A 17,242-nucleotide genomic window follows, 5' to 3' on the forward strand; every position below is an offset into this window, starting at 1 on the left:
GACGCTGGGCCTGCTTTTTTCTTAATTTCTTCTTCTTTCTATACCCCTCTATCCGTGGCAGCGTCTGTCCTTCACGTGCTTGTTCTCTTCCTTCACTTACCGCCGCTCATCTTAGTTCAGTTTTCATTCCACGCAGGTTTGATCGGAGGCCTTGGACGGGCTTCAGCCACGCGATGGCCCAGGCTGTGCTCAATATCATGCAGTTAAGAAACAATCCCCTCATTTGTATTATCAAACGCAGCCTTGAAATCCATCCGCGGATGCAACTACTGTTTTGTAACAGCTGGTATTTGCAGCTTGGCAGCCGAGGCGGTACATAAGCGGACACCGACGTCTCGAATAATCGAGGAGACAATCGGAAATACCCAGTACTTCAAAAGTACTCGGTAATTTATTTTCTATACCCTAACCGCTTCGCAGTGGGGCTCGTGTGAGCAAATTGGGGTCCAAATTATAAACGCAGACAGCGTGCTGCCTTAGCTGGACGGTGCCTTTACTTGTGTGAGTCGGGCAGCCATGACCGTCCGAGTGGTGATCGAAGTCAACTCACAAACTGTTGTTGGAATCATTTTGTAGCCGCTTGTGCTTCGTGTTCTTTGTGTCTGTGTTTTTACCGCTACAAACTGATTCCGGGTGTCCCTTGTGTTTCGTGTTCTTTGTGTCTGTTTTTACCGCTACAAAATGATTCCAACAAGAAATTACCAACTAGCCCAACTTGAAGTTTTCACAAACTGTTCTTGCTTGCCCCTTTACTATGGCGTGACTCTTTACTTTTCCAGTCCCTGATTTGCTCACGCGTGCTGTTGCCTTGCCTGACGTGCCAGCAGACTTTGCGACACACGTTAAGGTATAGGTCGCGCAATGACGGAACTTCGAGAGGTTGCGCACGACCAGCGTCCACGTGTTGTGTACTGCAGAGGAGCCTTAGGGAGATGCTGCTATCAGTACAGAGTCGTTGCCCAAAACATGTGCTCATTACCTTTTGACTCCGGGGTATTGAATCAGTGGCTAATTCTTTACCGTATGAGCGCCCAACATTGCATGTTAAGTGGTTAATTAAATGACTAATATTAAAAGAAAATGGGTCTGCGGACTTCGGCATCTGCCCGGTCTCACGTACGGTCGCGTGGACATTCGAGAGATTTAGTACGTTGGATAGTTAACTCACCTAACGCAATGCAAAATAGACAAGCCTATATAAAGAGCCTCAGTCCGACCTTTTTTCACTTTGTTGTATGTCGTGAAAAATCTCACCGTTTCAAAGACATAGATGTATCCCATCATTGTAAATGCGCAACAGGCATCCGGCAATCCGGCGTTTTTCTGCATTGATACGCCTCCGCAAAGCTATAATTCTCTAATCCACCGGCAATAAATGTGAATCACAATGTCGTGGCCAAACTTTACACTTTTTCGCATGTGCGTTTTTCCTATTATTATTGCTAATAAACAATGCCACTAAAACACGAAAGAAAACAAAGCCAGGCCGCAGCGGCTAAGAAGGGACCCTAGCCGTACAGGCATATAGACGATGATAAAACATACAAATTCATTACTGCCGATTCGCACATTAAGTCCTTTTTATTTGTCTTCACTAATATCGCTCATCACAGGAAACGTCACGCCAGTATTTAAGCTATTCGACTGACATAAAATGGGAGAACCAGTGGACAGGTGCAACCGTTCCGGTGGCGTTTATCATAAGCGCCCTCGGAATCGTGTCATTAAACTGTTTCAGGGTCAACACGTGCCACCTTGCACTGATACACTCACGGTGTTCAGAACACGGTGCGGTATGCACCTGTGAAGCAGGCGTTTTACTTGTACACAACTAACGTGCTGTGCAACACAGATGTGCAAAATAGCTCTCGTGCGTTATACAAACCATGCTGCTATGAAATATTTATTTTTTCTGATAAACAGAGAGGCACCAACATTTTTGACGTCAAACTTCCGGTAAGCTGCTTTTTATGCCTGTCCTATGTTTTGTGGAGATCAGCACGCATCTTCAGCCTGGTCGCATTGCTCCCTAGCTTTTTTCTACTCTAGAAATAATACCCATCTTCAATATTTTCAATGTGAGACCCCTTAAAGCGGATTAGAAAGAAAACTGCAGAATCATTCAGGCGGTAATCACAAGTGTCCGAGCAAGACTGTGCGCCGTGACAAAGCAAGCATCTTTCAACTGATAGCCTTGCGCGTCCGAATGTAATTCTAAGTTTGCCTAAAAATGTTCTTGGCTTTCGAAGACAACGTTGTCAGGGGCTTAGCCGCGAGCCGTGCAATACCGGATGCAGATTTTTCGGCATATTTTACGGGGTTTTGCCAGGAGCACGTGCAACGAACTGCTCTGGTGAGCGTAGACATTTTATTTGCTTCTTTTGCGCAAAACGCCCTAGAAGTTTTGTTGAAATATTTTTTTTAATTTCATGTGTCAGAGCGCCCCTTCTATGTATGACCATCAACAACAACAACAAAAAAAAAAAAATAAATTACGCAACTCAAAATTGGCTGAAAATTATTACATATTTTCCTCGCCAGTATAGATGTGATGTCTAATTTTGAGTGCGCTGCAGGATGCGCCGAAATTGAATCTCTTCTTCATAGTTGTATTCTATATAGGCTGTTTACGATCGGTGTACATGCCGCATTTCGTTGGCGTAATGGCGGTTTCTGACTGATTTTACAGACTAGAACCCCGTCAGGTTGAAGTCACGCAGATATTTTTTTGTGTTTCGACTTTAGTTGATTTTTGCGCACTGTAAAAGTGCCAGTTGCTCTGACAGATCGGTGTCCTTTCTCAGAGGAAAAATAACTGCATCCCGCTGCACTTCCATCTTTCGCTAGTAACGCTCGTAAGGACAAATAATCTCATTTGTCGAGCACTTGCCGGGCTGTCAGGTCTGTTTACGCTTCCGAACTGACTCGGAAGGTTTGTGACAGTAGCAGCAGCAAAAGTAATTTGGGGTCACTTTCAATGATGGCATTTCCGCCACTGAAAGATGACATACAGTGGCTGAGACGGGAGCCCGGGGTGGGAGTAGGGAAGGAGTGAGTCAGCGAAGCAAGTGTTCAGACCTGTCCTACATGAAGAATTTGTGGGGTATTTTTACAAGGCTAGCTTGCAGTTTATTTGCTTGCCCTTCGTCTGTAGTTCAGAGAGAGAGAGAGAGAGAGAGAGAGAGAGAGAGAGAGAGAGAGAGAGAGAGAGAGAGAGAGATAATTTATAGGTAGGAAGTTTAATTATTCCTTGTTTGCAAACGTACACGAGGGGTTAGAATAAAGGAAGAGAAACAAGTAATGTGGCCCTTTATATCCAGGGGGCTCATTATCGCGTGAGAACATGGATCGCCAATATGGAGTCTATAATCTAGAGCTCAAGCCTGTCTCCTCTAAGCTCATGAAGATCGCCTTGGAGGCTTTCTTCTCGGATGAAGGGTGGGGCCAAGGCACCAGAATTTTGGCTTCCATCAAGGGACGAGAATCGAATGAGCGGAGCTTCGCATCCAGGGACAATCGTTCCCTGTGAAACCAAGGGCAATCACTAAGCAGGCGCGTGACTGTCTCTTTGCAGCCGCAGGTATCATATGCTGATATGCAGCCACGAAGTGGGAACAAGCAACCTGTATAATCCAGTCCCCGCAAAGGCGACCCAATCGCTTGCATCGCACGGTGGAGACCGGATCAGTTGTAGGGACGGCCGGGTCGAGATCTTGCAGACGGAATCCCGAGTTTTCGAGGCTATTCTGCGCAGCCAAAGTCTTGTTACGGGCAAGAACTCGTAGATGCCTTGCAATATCGGCTATTTTTAGTGGAATGTGGGCAGTGTGTGCGCTTCCGAGGGCCTACCGAACAGCACTGGGACCTACGTCCTTACCGACAACACCACTGTGTGCTGGTAGCCGCTGGAAACGATGTTGTGACCCGTTTCCATATGGGCTCTGTGTATTATTCGTTCGATCCCCACGACTGATCGTTCATAATCAATGTGGAATAGGAGTGTAGGATAATTTGTTTTTCTCCTACCTACAATATTCATTCATGGAACTGCCTGCCCATCAACCTTCAAAGTAGCACGTTAAGAACCCCACCTTTACGCTAGAGTTGATAAGAGCAACGCTTTGTCCTTTTACGCACGCCTGGGCTTAAAGCAGGTGCACAAGGGATCGTGTTGTTCAGTTATATGGCGGTGCTAGTCACAACTGCATTGTAGTACTTGACACGCGGCGAATTCCGGCTCTCCGGGGCGGACACCGCAGAGAGCTCGAACGACGCACAGGCCGCGAAAGCGGCGACCTAACCATTGACATTGTTTTCTTCCTTAAATACTAACTCTGCATGAAACGGCGACGCAAGAAGGATGAGATACATCATATATCACTGGTGTTTTGTGTAACTTCTCCGGTGTCTGCATTTCGTGCATTGTTATTAGTCGGCTTTGTCAACTTGTTAAATTTGTACGTCAAGTATATGCCCATTAAAAAGGATACAATGCAAATGAAATGTACGAAGCTAAGTTTACAGGTTGTAACAAGCGTATAATGCCTTTGCTTTGACCGCTATCATTGCGAAGAATATCAGCAGCAATTACAGAAAATATTCCCATTTTCTTTTGGTTGTAATGGCAACGTCTGCATGCGCATGCAGTGCCCTCTTTTCTAGGTGCTCTTTTTTTTTTTCAATTCTTTCTTTTCATCCTCTACCACCCTTGACGTCAGGGCTGCTGGCAAGGAAGGTTACCTTTTTTTTCAGCTTCTTGTGGATCGTATAGTCCATGTACTCCATGCTTGCTATTCATGAGAATTGCTGACAGGTAATAGCATATTTTTCTCCTGCGCTGTTCCAAACAGTTACTCTTGAAAGAGTGAAAATATTTAGTTTCGCTGGCACACTATCCTCCCTCTGCGATCAGCGTACCGCATCTCCAGAAGTTTGTTGTTTTACTGTTTACGCACTTAATTCAACTATTCCCTTCCCCCTTAAAAGAGAAGCTTTCATCAACCTCATCTGGCACTGGTTTTCAGTATCGCCCTGCCCCTTTTTACTGTGCAAGGCTACCTTGTATAAAATCGCACCTGACTTCAGGACGAAGTTCTTTTAATCCCGCCTGTTCGGCGATTCCGTATCAAAATGTGACCAGAACCTGTAGCCAGCTCTTGGAGAACAGCAGATTGTGGCGCCACCTATAAACTTAAATCTCAATTGCCGGCGACGCTATGCAACGCTTCGAGGTCCACCACATCCGGGTTTTCAACGCCTCTGGGAAGTTCTCTCGAATGCCGCAATTTTTTTGACAATCTGCCAACGATCTAAATTTTGACCAAGTCGGAGCGGCGAATTTTGTTAGGAGGGCCTTACTTGTAGCTCGGTACTACGATCAGGGGAGTTATGGTAGATGGTGTTATATACGACCAGATACCTTTTATTCAGGTGGCGGTGCCACTCGCTGATGTGACCGCATAAAGTAACGAGTCGCGCCCCTATATCGCAGGTGGATGCCAAGACGGGCGCGCAGTATACTTTCGGCGAGCTGTACGATGCCTCTTTGCACGTGGCGGCCGGCCTACGGAGACTTGGCGTACGACCGGGAGACCTGGTCGGTTTCCAGGGCGCCAACGGCTCCGAACTGGTGGTGGCCATGTTTGGAACCTTTCTCGCCGGTGGCACGGCCGCGCTGGCCAAGACTAAATTGACAGAAAGTTCGTGCGTTTCCTTAAAATCTATCGGTGTTTTCCTATATGACGGTGCGAGTGATTAAACGAAGGAAAATAGGGAGAAGAAAAATAAAAAAAGGAGCGTTCATTAAAAGTGAAGGGCGGGTGAAACAGCGCACTCACTTACGGTTGCACAATCATAACTAAGCTCTAATAAGCAGAAATTTAACTCTTGCGTGCGAAACTCTTGAGTGCCTATTCCGCGAGCAGATTGAGTTTAAAAATAGCGTTCAATTCCACCGCGTTACCGGCACAACGCATATCCGACGCTATGTCCGGCCGACAGGCGGCCACATAGCGGCCGATTTGCAGTGTGATAACTTCGTGAGCTTTAAGTGCAGCTCACTTAGAAATTTCATCCCAAATGTAAAAATCCCGTGCTGTATGTAACCTACAAGGTCGCCGCTATCCGCCACTGTGTCCACCACTTGTGCTTCTACTCTTTCCTGGAAAGTGTGAGGCGCTACTGGACGCTATCTTTTGGTACAAGCAGGAGAAGTCATTGCTGCAATGTTTCATGGGAATTTCATCGACCACGACTCTATGCTAAGCTAGTAAGCATTGAAGACGGTTCCTTCGAGTAAAAAGAAGCAATAGATGTATGCACGTCCCCTCCCGTACAGATGACCAGCACTGGCGTCCGCCTCTTCGTACTGATCATGAGTCTGTTTCATGTATGAAGGTATAGTACGTGCGCTTTTGTAATGTACACTAACTACATTTCCAAATTTTGTTTTTTGTACTTAGCAGATAATGTAAAGGTGCAGCGGCATAGCTAAAGCCAATATTGTGCAAGTGCAAGCTCCATTGCGCCGAACATGAACATTTGGAGCGAGTTGCGACACGCGGCATGCTCAAGCGTTCAGGAGAGTGCCTGCAATGGCATCGGCCGATGCAAAACAGCTGCGGCTCTCTGAAAAGGAATGTTGCATTCCAGATCGCTCTCGCTAAGCTGATGAGGCTCTATCTAGGCTCGTTGGCATTTAGCCCCGTGCTTGCAAGCAGTGCAATATGCCGGAGTAACAGGATAGAGGGCCATAAAATGTTGAAATGCAGATAGTATATAACGCTACCCAGAAATTTAGGTATGAGAAATTTTTTAATGGGAAGTTGTTTATGAATGCGATTCTTTGCTTACCGTAAGACTGCACTCAAACAATCAATATTTCCGCGCATCTCATCTCGGGATGCATTTTTCTTTTAGTTTTCTGTTATCTGAACTATTCGGTGCGAGCGAACGGCGAACTTTAAACGTGTTTTTTACGGGTCTTAAGACTAGGCTAATATATCTTACAATATTCGATCTTCGCTTCCCAATTAAGAGTGATGTCCAGGAAAGCTGGACATAAATAGGCATAAACTCAAAAAGTATTTCTTGCATGAAAAGGCCAGGAATGATGCCATTTAAGGTCAGTTAAAGGCCAAGATGGCGAAGAATCGATGTACACCCGGAAAAGGTTCTCTCGGAAACAGGTTGTTTTTACAACTCGACCAAGTCATTTTAAGACACCAGCTTTCGTTGTCAAGCGTGCTTGAACAAAACAGCAAATAATGAGTTTTACTGGATGCAGCTGGCGACAAGAGAGACGCTTTGCTGCGTCCTGTCGCGCACAGTAACCTGAGGAGGTTCATTTTTGTAACTAGTATAACAATCCGTTTCCGCCTTTAGAAAGCGTGGAAAACGGCAGATGCTTGCCGCACGCCAAACAAATCTAAGTGGGCGTAAGAAAATTCAGCACTATCGCATGTTTAATTTGGAAGAAAACACTTCTAGAATATAGATAATGAATAGAATAACTGGATACTGTTGTGTATACTCCAGTGACTGCAGCTGCTCGATGGCAGCAACAATAAAGAAGTACTATACAACAATAGACAACAGCAATAGTAAAAACAAAGACATACAGGCAACGAAGCAATTTCAATTTTAGCCCGTTTTGGGTAAGGCAGGAACCGATACATTTGCATAATCATGATAACACCGGCCTCGACAAGACAGTGCGCGCTTTAGCGCACTTGAGCGCACTTAGTTGCAGTCCATGCATAAGCTTGGGTGATGCATAAGCGTGGGCGATGCATAAGCGTGATTCCAGCCTGCAATATAAAAATGTTTCATTAATGTAATGTTTAAGGCGAATTCGCTGTTAGCTCTTCTCAGCGCCTACAACATCGGACTTTGGTCATTTTCCCCTTTATATGGACACCTAACTGCCAGTGAGTCTTAAAAGAAAAACGAAAATGTCCAAACAAGTGAAAATAACACTTAGCTGATACCTGTTCTGTGTTTATAGAAAAGCTGATACCTAATCAGTAAAAATTGACCGTGAATTTGAGTTCAATATATCGCAGTTCTCGCGCAGGACTTGCTAGCACTTGAACCGCGTTGCAGGTTTCAGCTGTCTAATACTATTTCACGGCCTTAAAGTACTAACGAAACACGTCAGCAGAATTTGCCTTTACTTCGTTCTCTCTCCGATAATGTATTTTTTCGCTCCGCCTTACTTCAGGGACACAAGGTCCAGATCAATATTTTATCATCGCCTTCACTTCTGTTAACGGAGATAGCGAATGTATATGTTCGATACGGCTAGTGCATTGACAGTTCAAACCTGAATATCAAAGCCTCGCACTTAGAGGTTGCCTAGGAACCGGAACTAGCGCAGGCACAGTACGGGGAACTTCGGTGGAGATTGTGCCAGATTGAATTCCTATAGGGAAAAATGGTCGCAGATACGTTGGTTAGTTAAAGCATGGTCAATATAGAGGCGAAGCGAAAGTGCAATGCAGCTCGTTATGTGCCCAGGGCATGACTAGTCAAGGTCAACTAGATGTCGAGGCTAACTTGGCCGAAAATTGCTATTGCCTTAGGAGAGGTGCTAGGCCACTAAACTACGAAAAACTGCGCCGAAGGAAGGCTGACAAATCTTGATTATGAGAAAAATCGTTCGCTCGTCAGACCGAAGAACACGCCGAGGTTAGGAGGTAACGCTGCGTGCGCTGTGAAGCGTTTATGAAATTGGAATATGTCGCATAGTCCTTTATTTTTGTCGAATGAGCTTTCGCCCGGTTCAGTCTGTCGCGTGCGACACTAGCTTTGATAAATCTTTGGGAGTCCTAATTAATGCACTTTTTTAAAGCTGGTATCGAATGTAAATCATGTTCGTTCCATTGCGCTCATAGTGTACGCGCCAAGATACACTGTCTTCGCGCATGGCTTCTTTTCTTGATTTTTTTTTTTCAGGAGAGATTCATTACCAGTTTGCCGACACCCAGCCGAAATTTGTTGTGTGCGACTTAGAGGATGCCAGAAACATGCTGAACGCCTGTGAAAAAATCCGATCGATCGAGGTAAGACAATGTGAACGTTGGCGGATGTGGCCGGGCTGCATTCATTAACACACCGAGATGAACCAGATAGGTCGTGTACCTATTTTCTGTGCAATAGGTTCGTGAAGTAATAAGTAGGAAGGTCTGGCACCTAACTGCTGCCTATCCACCTGGTAACTTATACGTTTATACGACGCGAAAAAAGGAGGAAAGAGCTCCACACCTATACAGCTCGCAAACACCAAGTCAGCTACTTGCTTTGTCGATCTAATTGCTGCTGTCATATGCCATGCGTGAGACGGTGCACCATAAAAATGGCGAAACAGTTACTTCTGCTGTATGAAAGAGCATTTAAGGGTTGAGGGGAAACCTCAGTTCGCAAGCCGAGCCAACGTGCTCTTGTTTTCATCGGGGTGACAAGTTCACAGACGAAAGCAAGTCCCCCTGTCGAAACATTAGCTCGGCCTGCGAGCTGAGGCTCCCCCCAACCCTTGTTCAGCGCTCTTCCATACTGTGTAGCCATTTTCTTTCTCTCGTTCTACCTTTGCTTCAGCTGTGCATCAACATTAGTCACAGTCAAGTTACGTGTTTTTTCTCTTTTTCATTTTGCAAAAATAAGAGCACCGATAAATAAACAAATAAAGCTACAACCTTAGAACGAACGCAGTGCTAGGTAAGTTGGTTAGAGCATGGTGCGTGCCTCCAAAGCGCTTTATTTTCCCAGGAAAGAATTACAAACTGGTCAAAAACATATAGGAAGAGCGAATGAACGCATGCCGCTCAGTCCTGTAAGGACGATAGCGTCGTTAAATATTATGTTACACATAAGGCCAAATCCGAAATTAGTTTTCATGTGGGATTTTTCGATAGATTCTACGCCCTCATTCGGCTACATGAGCAACACAAGCTTTGAATTATTAATAATGTTTTTTTTTTCCCCGTGGCCATGACATACTGCAGCAGGGATAATAAGTACGCAGAATGAACTTATAGGAATGAACCTGGCAAGCAGACTTAGTCGTGCGTACTTTCGTGAACGACGCAAAACTCTTTTGCGATTGTCTCTACATACGTGTACGCTATTTAATGTTTGCAGGGTGTCATTGTCACAAGCGGGTCTTATCAAGGGGCACTGAGCCTTTCCGATTTGAAAAATACTCCCGTGGAAGGCAGTGATGTTCCTGTGAAGCTCCACCCGGAGGCGGTGCTGGCTATAATATATTCCAGTGGTTCAACTGGACTACCGAAGGGTGTGCAGTTAACCCATCGCAATATCATTGCACAGGTGGTGTCTTATGGGTGAGCTATACCTACTTCATTTTTTAAAATTGTCGAGATCTACGAATGGTTACGAGATGTACAAGAGCAGCCACAAATCGCTTTAATTGCATCATCTTTTCACATAAAAAAGGATTAACCTCGCAGCGATAAAAGGACAAAAAAAAAAAAAAACACAGAATGCTGTTCACTAACATATCCGGGGTGATTTTCCGCACAGAATGAGAAACATTCTGCACTGCGAATATTAGGTGTCACATAAACCTACGTGACGAATTCACTGAAATGGACAAGCTTATTTCTCTTTACATTGTTTCTCGCTTACCAGGCACGTAACATCGTCACGTTGACCACCTCTGACAGGTTGCCAGCGTCAGATTTGCGCTTGAAACTGGTTGCTTGGGCTGCCAGTTTGCAACAGTGATAGCACTGTTGCAATTTCGTGTGTTGGTGCACGTAGCGCCATCTAAAGCATTCTTATGTAGCAGAGCGGAAACCTGGGCAAAATGGCTTACATGCATGTCTGAAAATAGTGCGAACTAAACACAAAGACGAAGAAAGGAACGACAGAGACAAGCGCGCTTTTTTCAACCACGCATTTCTGTATAGAGCTTCCTTCTTCGTGGGGCACTCGCCTGGCAACGGCTAGCGACTTGTAGTGCGCTGAGACTTCTCTTGCGATTTCTACAGTCTGTTTAAATAACTAACCGTGGGCAAATTTTCGCGTTTTGACAGCGCACCAACCTTAAAAAGATCATTTCATCACCTCAAATTCGTATAATCCATACCGTAATTCAGAAGCAAACGCGGGGTATTGGTACCTTGGCACCGAAAATCAGACGCAGTAGGGCAGGCCTTATATCGCCCTTTTCGCGACGTCACCTAAGCAGCGCAATAGGCCTATAGAGAAGCATCACGGGCTCGGCAGCCCTGTGATACAGATGCGAAATTTGCGGGAATTTAGATCGGTAAAAAAAAAAAAAAAAGGCTTTCCTTTTCAAGTCCTGTTCCTAAAGAAATGAAAATTATAAATAAATGACGAAAGGCAATGCTAAAACAGCGCGAATTCACCCGTTAAAAAGCAGAAAAAAAAACAGTAATGACAATCAGATCATTCATATGCAAGCTTAGGCCGTGAGCCGTATATCCAATGGGTGGAATATGCGCCAATTACTCGCAACAGTACCAAATGCTGCTCGTATGTTGCTGGTATAGCTGCCAGTGACTAACGGCACTGCCTGATCGCTTCCGACCGTTTCAGCCACTGCGCATTTTAACATTAACATACACGGCAGCGTCACAATTTTTGCCTACTTCGACCGACCAGTAGTAGAATAATGGTTCTGGAGTAGCGATCAATTCGTGAGTGCGTCACCGCGAATTAGTCTACCCGTCTGCCAAAAGTGCCAGAAGCGAACGATTGCTCCAGGTCTCCAGATGATGCTTCATACGCGTGTACTTCAAGCCGAGCAAAGCTCCACTAAGATTAAAGAATCGACATGCTTGAGCTAATACGGGGTCAGCTTGGCTTTGCACGTATGGATAGATGCGGTCTATAGAAGAGACGCACACCTTGCTTTATTTTGTCCGGCAATGGGTGCTGTTCTTCGCCTCCGCAAAGTACCAAATGGCTTGTTTGGTTCGATGACCGCGCTGATGAACACTCCTGGTGCTTAGCTTTCCTCTCACTGGCGCAAGTTATCTTCACGTCTATCCGAAATCTCTCGTGCGACAACAGATGTCTTGTAAAGTACGTCTCATTAGGACCTCATTGCTCAATATTGCAACGCTCTTTTCCCAACCAATGGCTGTTTCACTCATAGAAAGTACTCCCAGACGTTAAACAGCAGACGAACCTTTCTCAACATTTGCAGAAATATACCATGCTAGTCAACCTTCATGAACTATAAATGCTCTTTTTTTTGTTTGCTTTGTGAAAGTAGACGTGGCAAAACTTTTCAGAGGTATGAGTTAAACCTTTTGCATAGTTTTCGTCAAAGCTCATAGATGTCAGAGCAAATATATATTGCATAAAATTGTTGTATATATTTCCAGAGGATAACATAAGGAACGACCAATGTCTCCCAAAATGGCTTTTATTCGGATAAAGCAGCTGAAGTGTGCAAAAGTCTTTGTGATTCTGTACCATGTGCATCACGTGGTCACACATTCAGCCAATCTGCTTGACTTAAGCTTTGACGTAATGCATTGAAATTGCCTTGCTCAGCTCTGCTTGGCGCATCCATGTGACCCTCTTCAGCCCACTTCCTCAAAGCACGAACACCTGAACCACGTCGCCTTAACAGGCAATGACATATGCGCTCGACTACCGTGGTGCGAGCCCGGCCGCGGCGGCCGCGTATCGGTAGTGGAGACCAGCAAGGCACCCGAGATCTGTCGGAAGCCAGGCACAATCCCATGTAGTCAACATTATTCGGAACCGTCCACTACAGCATCACTAATAGTCTGAGCAGATTTCGACGGTAAATCCATAAAAAAAAAATCGTAAAATCATATGAAGACAGTTACTGTCTCGTCTCGTTGAGGCACGATGTATTGGTGTTTTCAAACCAAAAATGAACCTAAAATGGAAGTAATCACTAAAAAAACCTTGAAATCGCGCAAGGGAATGTTCTACGCTCCACTTTTTTATCTGGTGAAAGAAATGAAGAAGGCACTCTTTTTCTGAACATTTCCTTTTTTATCCACCCTGTGCTACATGACCCTTAACATCGACAAGTTTAAATACTTTTTGCGGAGTGACGAATTGCAGAATTAACGTAACACCTAGAATATACAGTCAGTTTCTGCTATGGTCACGAAGAAAAATAAATCTCAACAGATGTAGTTCCTAGCTAAACTGTCTGTTGTATTTGATAGCTGCACAACGAATAATCCTTTCAAACGATATCAACTCATCTCTGCCTCTACTTCTATATGGCCCATGGCAATTAAAAGGTTCTGTTGTCTGGATCCAAGTATACTCACGTGTAGGTAGAATGCAGCGACGATGTGTTTGAAGGGAGTTCTGTGTTGTTCCTTCGTTCAACGGTGCATGCTATTCGTCCCAAAAAAGGAACAAAGCTTTAAAGTTCTGACCGCCTGTCTCGCTCTTCTTCATGCAGGTGCCTGGACGCATCAGTGTTTAAAAAGGGTGACATCTTTCTTTGCTTCGCATCGCTAATGCATGTCGGTGGCTTCTGGCTCACACTGTGCTACCTCGGTCATGGTTGCAAGGTCGTCCATGTTCACACCTCGGACTTTAGTGTAATTCTGCCAGCTGTCGAGAGGTACAAGGCAAGTAATATTCGAAGTTTCACAGGCCCTTACGATGCCGCGAAGTCATTTAAAAATTAGCAGCAATAATGGCACCTTTGAAAGTTTTTCGATATGCAGTCTACAGATAGTCCGTATAGACTGTATACTGCATTCTTCTGTAGAAATTTTTTTTCAGTTGCGCTTTTTGTTGCGCACACTTCACCGTGACACTGGTGAGCTTAAATGAAATGTAGAATAAACTAGCAAGGCTGTGAGGGCTGTTGTTACATACTGCAGGCCACTGACAGGATACGGGCAGAGAACCAAGAAATTAAGAGGGTTCCACTTTAATAAATACGAAGTGGAGCCCCGGCTCAGGGACATGGGAAACGAAAGAATGCTATTAACATAAGGTTTGCTGAGATGAGAAACGGAAAGAGATGCAGCAGAAGAGAAAAAGATGACAAAAGTTAGTGCCATGTGAAGCAATTGCGGTGGTGCGGAGGAATCACTCAGGTGAAGAAACTCTATTTAGGACACATATATTGCACCTATGTACCCGGACAGAAGGCGTCAGAGACAAACAAGTGGGTCAAGAACTCGTTCGGCAGGTGGGTACTTGGCGTCAATTTATGTTCGCTAAGCGACAGAAAACGGCTGAAAAAAAAAAAAGGAGCCCGATGAATTCCACGTGGCCGTGTAGGGTCCACTGACCGTTCATTGAGCGGTCGTGTTTGAATCTGACAGTTGGACAGTGTTTCGAGTCGACGTTTTTATTTCGAGCTGTCGAGACGGGTAAAACCTTTTCTGACATGGACTCGACAGGGACAGAAATGTGGCATATGTAGAGCTCTGACACACTCTTTTTTTTTTTTTTTTTCTGAGGCAGGCAAGTGCCCTTGATTTCATTGAATTTGAGAACCGTGGTATACGGTGCAAGAATCGCCTAATTCGCCCAGCAGAATTGATTCGTCCCACTGCAGAGTGTTTACCAAGTTTACCAATGATTTTGCCACTCAAGTGATATGAGTAAGGCACGCTATCCTAGCGCTCCCTAAGCGCCTTGAACGCGCGCACAGTGATCATAGAGAAACATGGCTGCCAGCGCGTTGTGCGACACAGTGCCAGCTATGTACTTGCGCCAACTCTTCAGAGGGACACTGTCGAAATCAGACTGTACTAGCGTTACGACAGACGCCTGCTTGAAGCCACTTGTCACAACTTTCTCGTTCGCAGGGTCACCGCTCTTGAAGTGTTTGCCTGCCACCCTCTGCTTAACTTCTGCGATTACCATAACTTGACGATGTTCATAATAGGCCCGGCTGAACTGATTTTGAATGCATGAAGCTGCTTTCGAGAGTCCCGCAGAATACGACTCGAAAGTGGCATTTTCAGAGCGGCACATACGACGCTATTCGCAAAATGGTTGAGCGGAATGTCGCACTAAGCAGAAGACAAAATTTGGCGCTTCCACTGGTCGTTTTTGACTTCCGCTGGTAAACATGCGCGCTCGTAACGTCTTGGCGACAGCCAGCTAGAATAATCGCTCTTCTTTAACACATTTGGTGTTGCTATCGGTCGGGTAAATGTGCGCCCGAAAATTAATTATTTACGGCGGTCTATACCCACTGCAGAGGTTTTGGCTATGACCATGTTTCTCAACGGAAAGTTTATGAATTCATTTTCTTCTCATGTAGTTGAAATTGCGCCTTTATAATCACTGATTCGCATGCAGTTTTCTGCTATTCACTGTCTAAAATGAACTTCACTGGCTTTCTGTGGCCTCCTTGATTACTCGGTGCGAGTGAAGGGTAAATTTTGAAAGCAGCTCTTTGCTACGCATCAAAATATTACAAGATTGTTATCAATACCCTCATAACAGTCTCTTACAAAAATTCTACAGTTGTTTTCTGTGGCATTCTTAACTACTTTGCGCGAGCGCAGGAGGAACATTAAGTGCGGGACTTTAGTATGTACCGGAAAGATAGATCATTACCACCATTGCGTTCATAACAGGGGCTTAAAATGATCCGCACTGCAAAGTCCCACCCTTAATGGTAAATTGCCGGTCCTTGACTCACATCCTCAAGAAAGGGTGCATCAGTACCCAATGCACTCTTTCTGAAGGGTCCCAGTCGAAAAAACTACAGAAACTTGTCAAAAATACGACAAAAAGTTCTGTAGTTCTGTCGTAAACGTCAAATTTTTCTTTAGTTCTGTAGTACTTTTATCTAGTTCTATAGTTTTTCTGTAGTATATGTCTGTTGTCTGTAGTTCTGTAGCACTTTTCTGTTGTAATTACAGAAATTTCTGATGTTACTACAGAACGTTCTGTTGTCACAACAGGTTTGCCGTCAAAACCCGCACAGAAACTCTGTCGTAACTACAGAAAATTTTCTGTAGTTTTTTTTCGACTGGGGTGTGAGTCATAGACACGGAAAGGGTGCGATTTATTTTTTTACAGTGTACAGCTGCCTCACAATTGAAGGTGCGTCAAGAAAGCTGGAATTGCAGAAGCTGCATTGCCATCCGCGCTCACGTTAGTGCTAATCGAACCAAAATGTAGTTGGAGCTGCCGCTGCCTGAGCGCTATATACCCTATGCGTAGCTTTCCTCGGCGTGCTCAGTAGCAGAGTAAGCCAAAATACACTCTTAAGAATGCATTTGAGCGTCTATATTTCACCCATACACTCTTCGAAAAAGGTAATTTTAGGTTCAAAAGGCTCCTTATTAAATGCAGTTTCTCATACCTTCACCCTTTGCCTGCAAATACAGCGAAATGTGTTTCTTATCAGTTACACCCTTTCCTAATGGGGTGAACAAAAGATGTCTAACCTTTCGCCCTGTTTTCGAATTTTGCACTTTTTGCTGCATAATTCATCTAGAATACTTTCAATGTGATGTATTAGCCACGCGATGCTGAGATAGTTGGTGACGCACATGTACATGAGCAGAATAAACTAGAATCGATCCCGGATATATCGATCTCGTGGGGGATCGCAGAATAGTTTGGTACATCGATAATTTGATATATAAGCCATGCCAACTGATGAGCTCCTCTAGAACCCAAAAACGTGAATACGGCCTACGCACGCCGCTAACGGTGCGCCTCTTGCAGCGATGTACTGCCCGCCGGCATACTGGCAGCTCGCCGCGTGTGCGGACATGAGCACAATATCGCACCGGCGTGCAAGGCGTCAAAAAGAGGGGCACACTGAACGTACCTCCGCGTGCCCCTCCTTGGATGCGATCGAGCGCTTCAGGTATTTGGTAGGGACAGATCGGAAGCGTCGGAGTTCGCGCCCCGGGGCACAAGTTCCGTTGAGGTTGGATTTCACATAAAAGCTGCCTCGGACAGTGCCTTCGGAAAGTCCCCGCAGGTCATAAGCAGTCCAATTTTGTTACTGACCCGCTATAAATTAATTACGTCAGAAAAAAATACCATTAAATTTTCTGTCTCCTTCAGAACCGAATCAGGTCACGCGAGAGCCGCTGCAAACCTTAGGGCAGCAGAGTTCACCGCACGACGACCGGTACATCGGACCCTGGCTCTTTCGGATGACAGCAAATTCGCGTTGACAATAACACTGCCAAACTGAAGGTCACTTTCAAGCGGAATTGACGTCCACCTCGTCAATCGATTTTACAGCGTTAGCGCTGCCAGC

The 17,242-nt window shown here is 45.1% G+C and overlaps 1 protein-coding gene across 1 annotated transcript in view; it reads left to right on the forward strand.

The window, feature by feature from the left end:
- LOC146201951 (luciferin 4-monooxygenase-like) overlaps positions 1-17,242 on the forward strand; it is a 53,580-nt gene that overhangs the window by 14,002 nt on the left and 22,336 nt on the right. Inside the window, exons 2-5 of the mRNA XM_084583732.1 lie at positions 5,492-5,699; positions 8,956-9,062; positions 10,138-10,340; positions 13,445-13,616. Of these exons, the coding sequence (XP_084439858.1) occupies positions 5,492-5,699; positions 8,956-9,062; positions 10,138-10,340; positions 13,445-13,616 (690 nt within the window). The remainder of the gene's footprint in view (positions 1-5,491; positions 5,700-8,955; positions 9,063-10,137; positions 10,341-13,444; positions 13,617-17,242) is intronic.

The sequence above is a fragment of the Amblyomma maculatum genome, chromosome 1 (genome assembly GCF_055883805.1).
Source record: "Amblyomma maculatum isolate TAMU_Amacu chromosome 1, ASM5588380v1, whole genome shotgun sequence".
NCBI lineage: Eukaryota > Metazoa > Arthropoda > Arachnida > Ixodida > Ixodidae > Amblyomma > Amblyomma maculatum.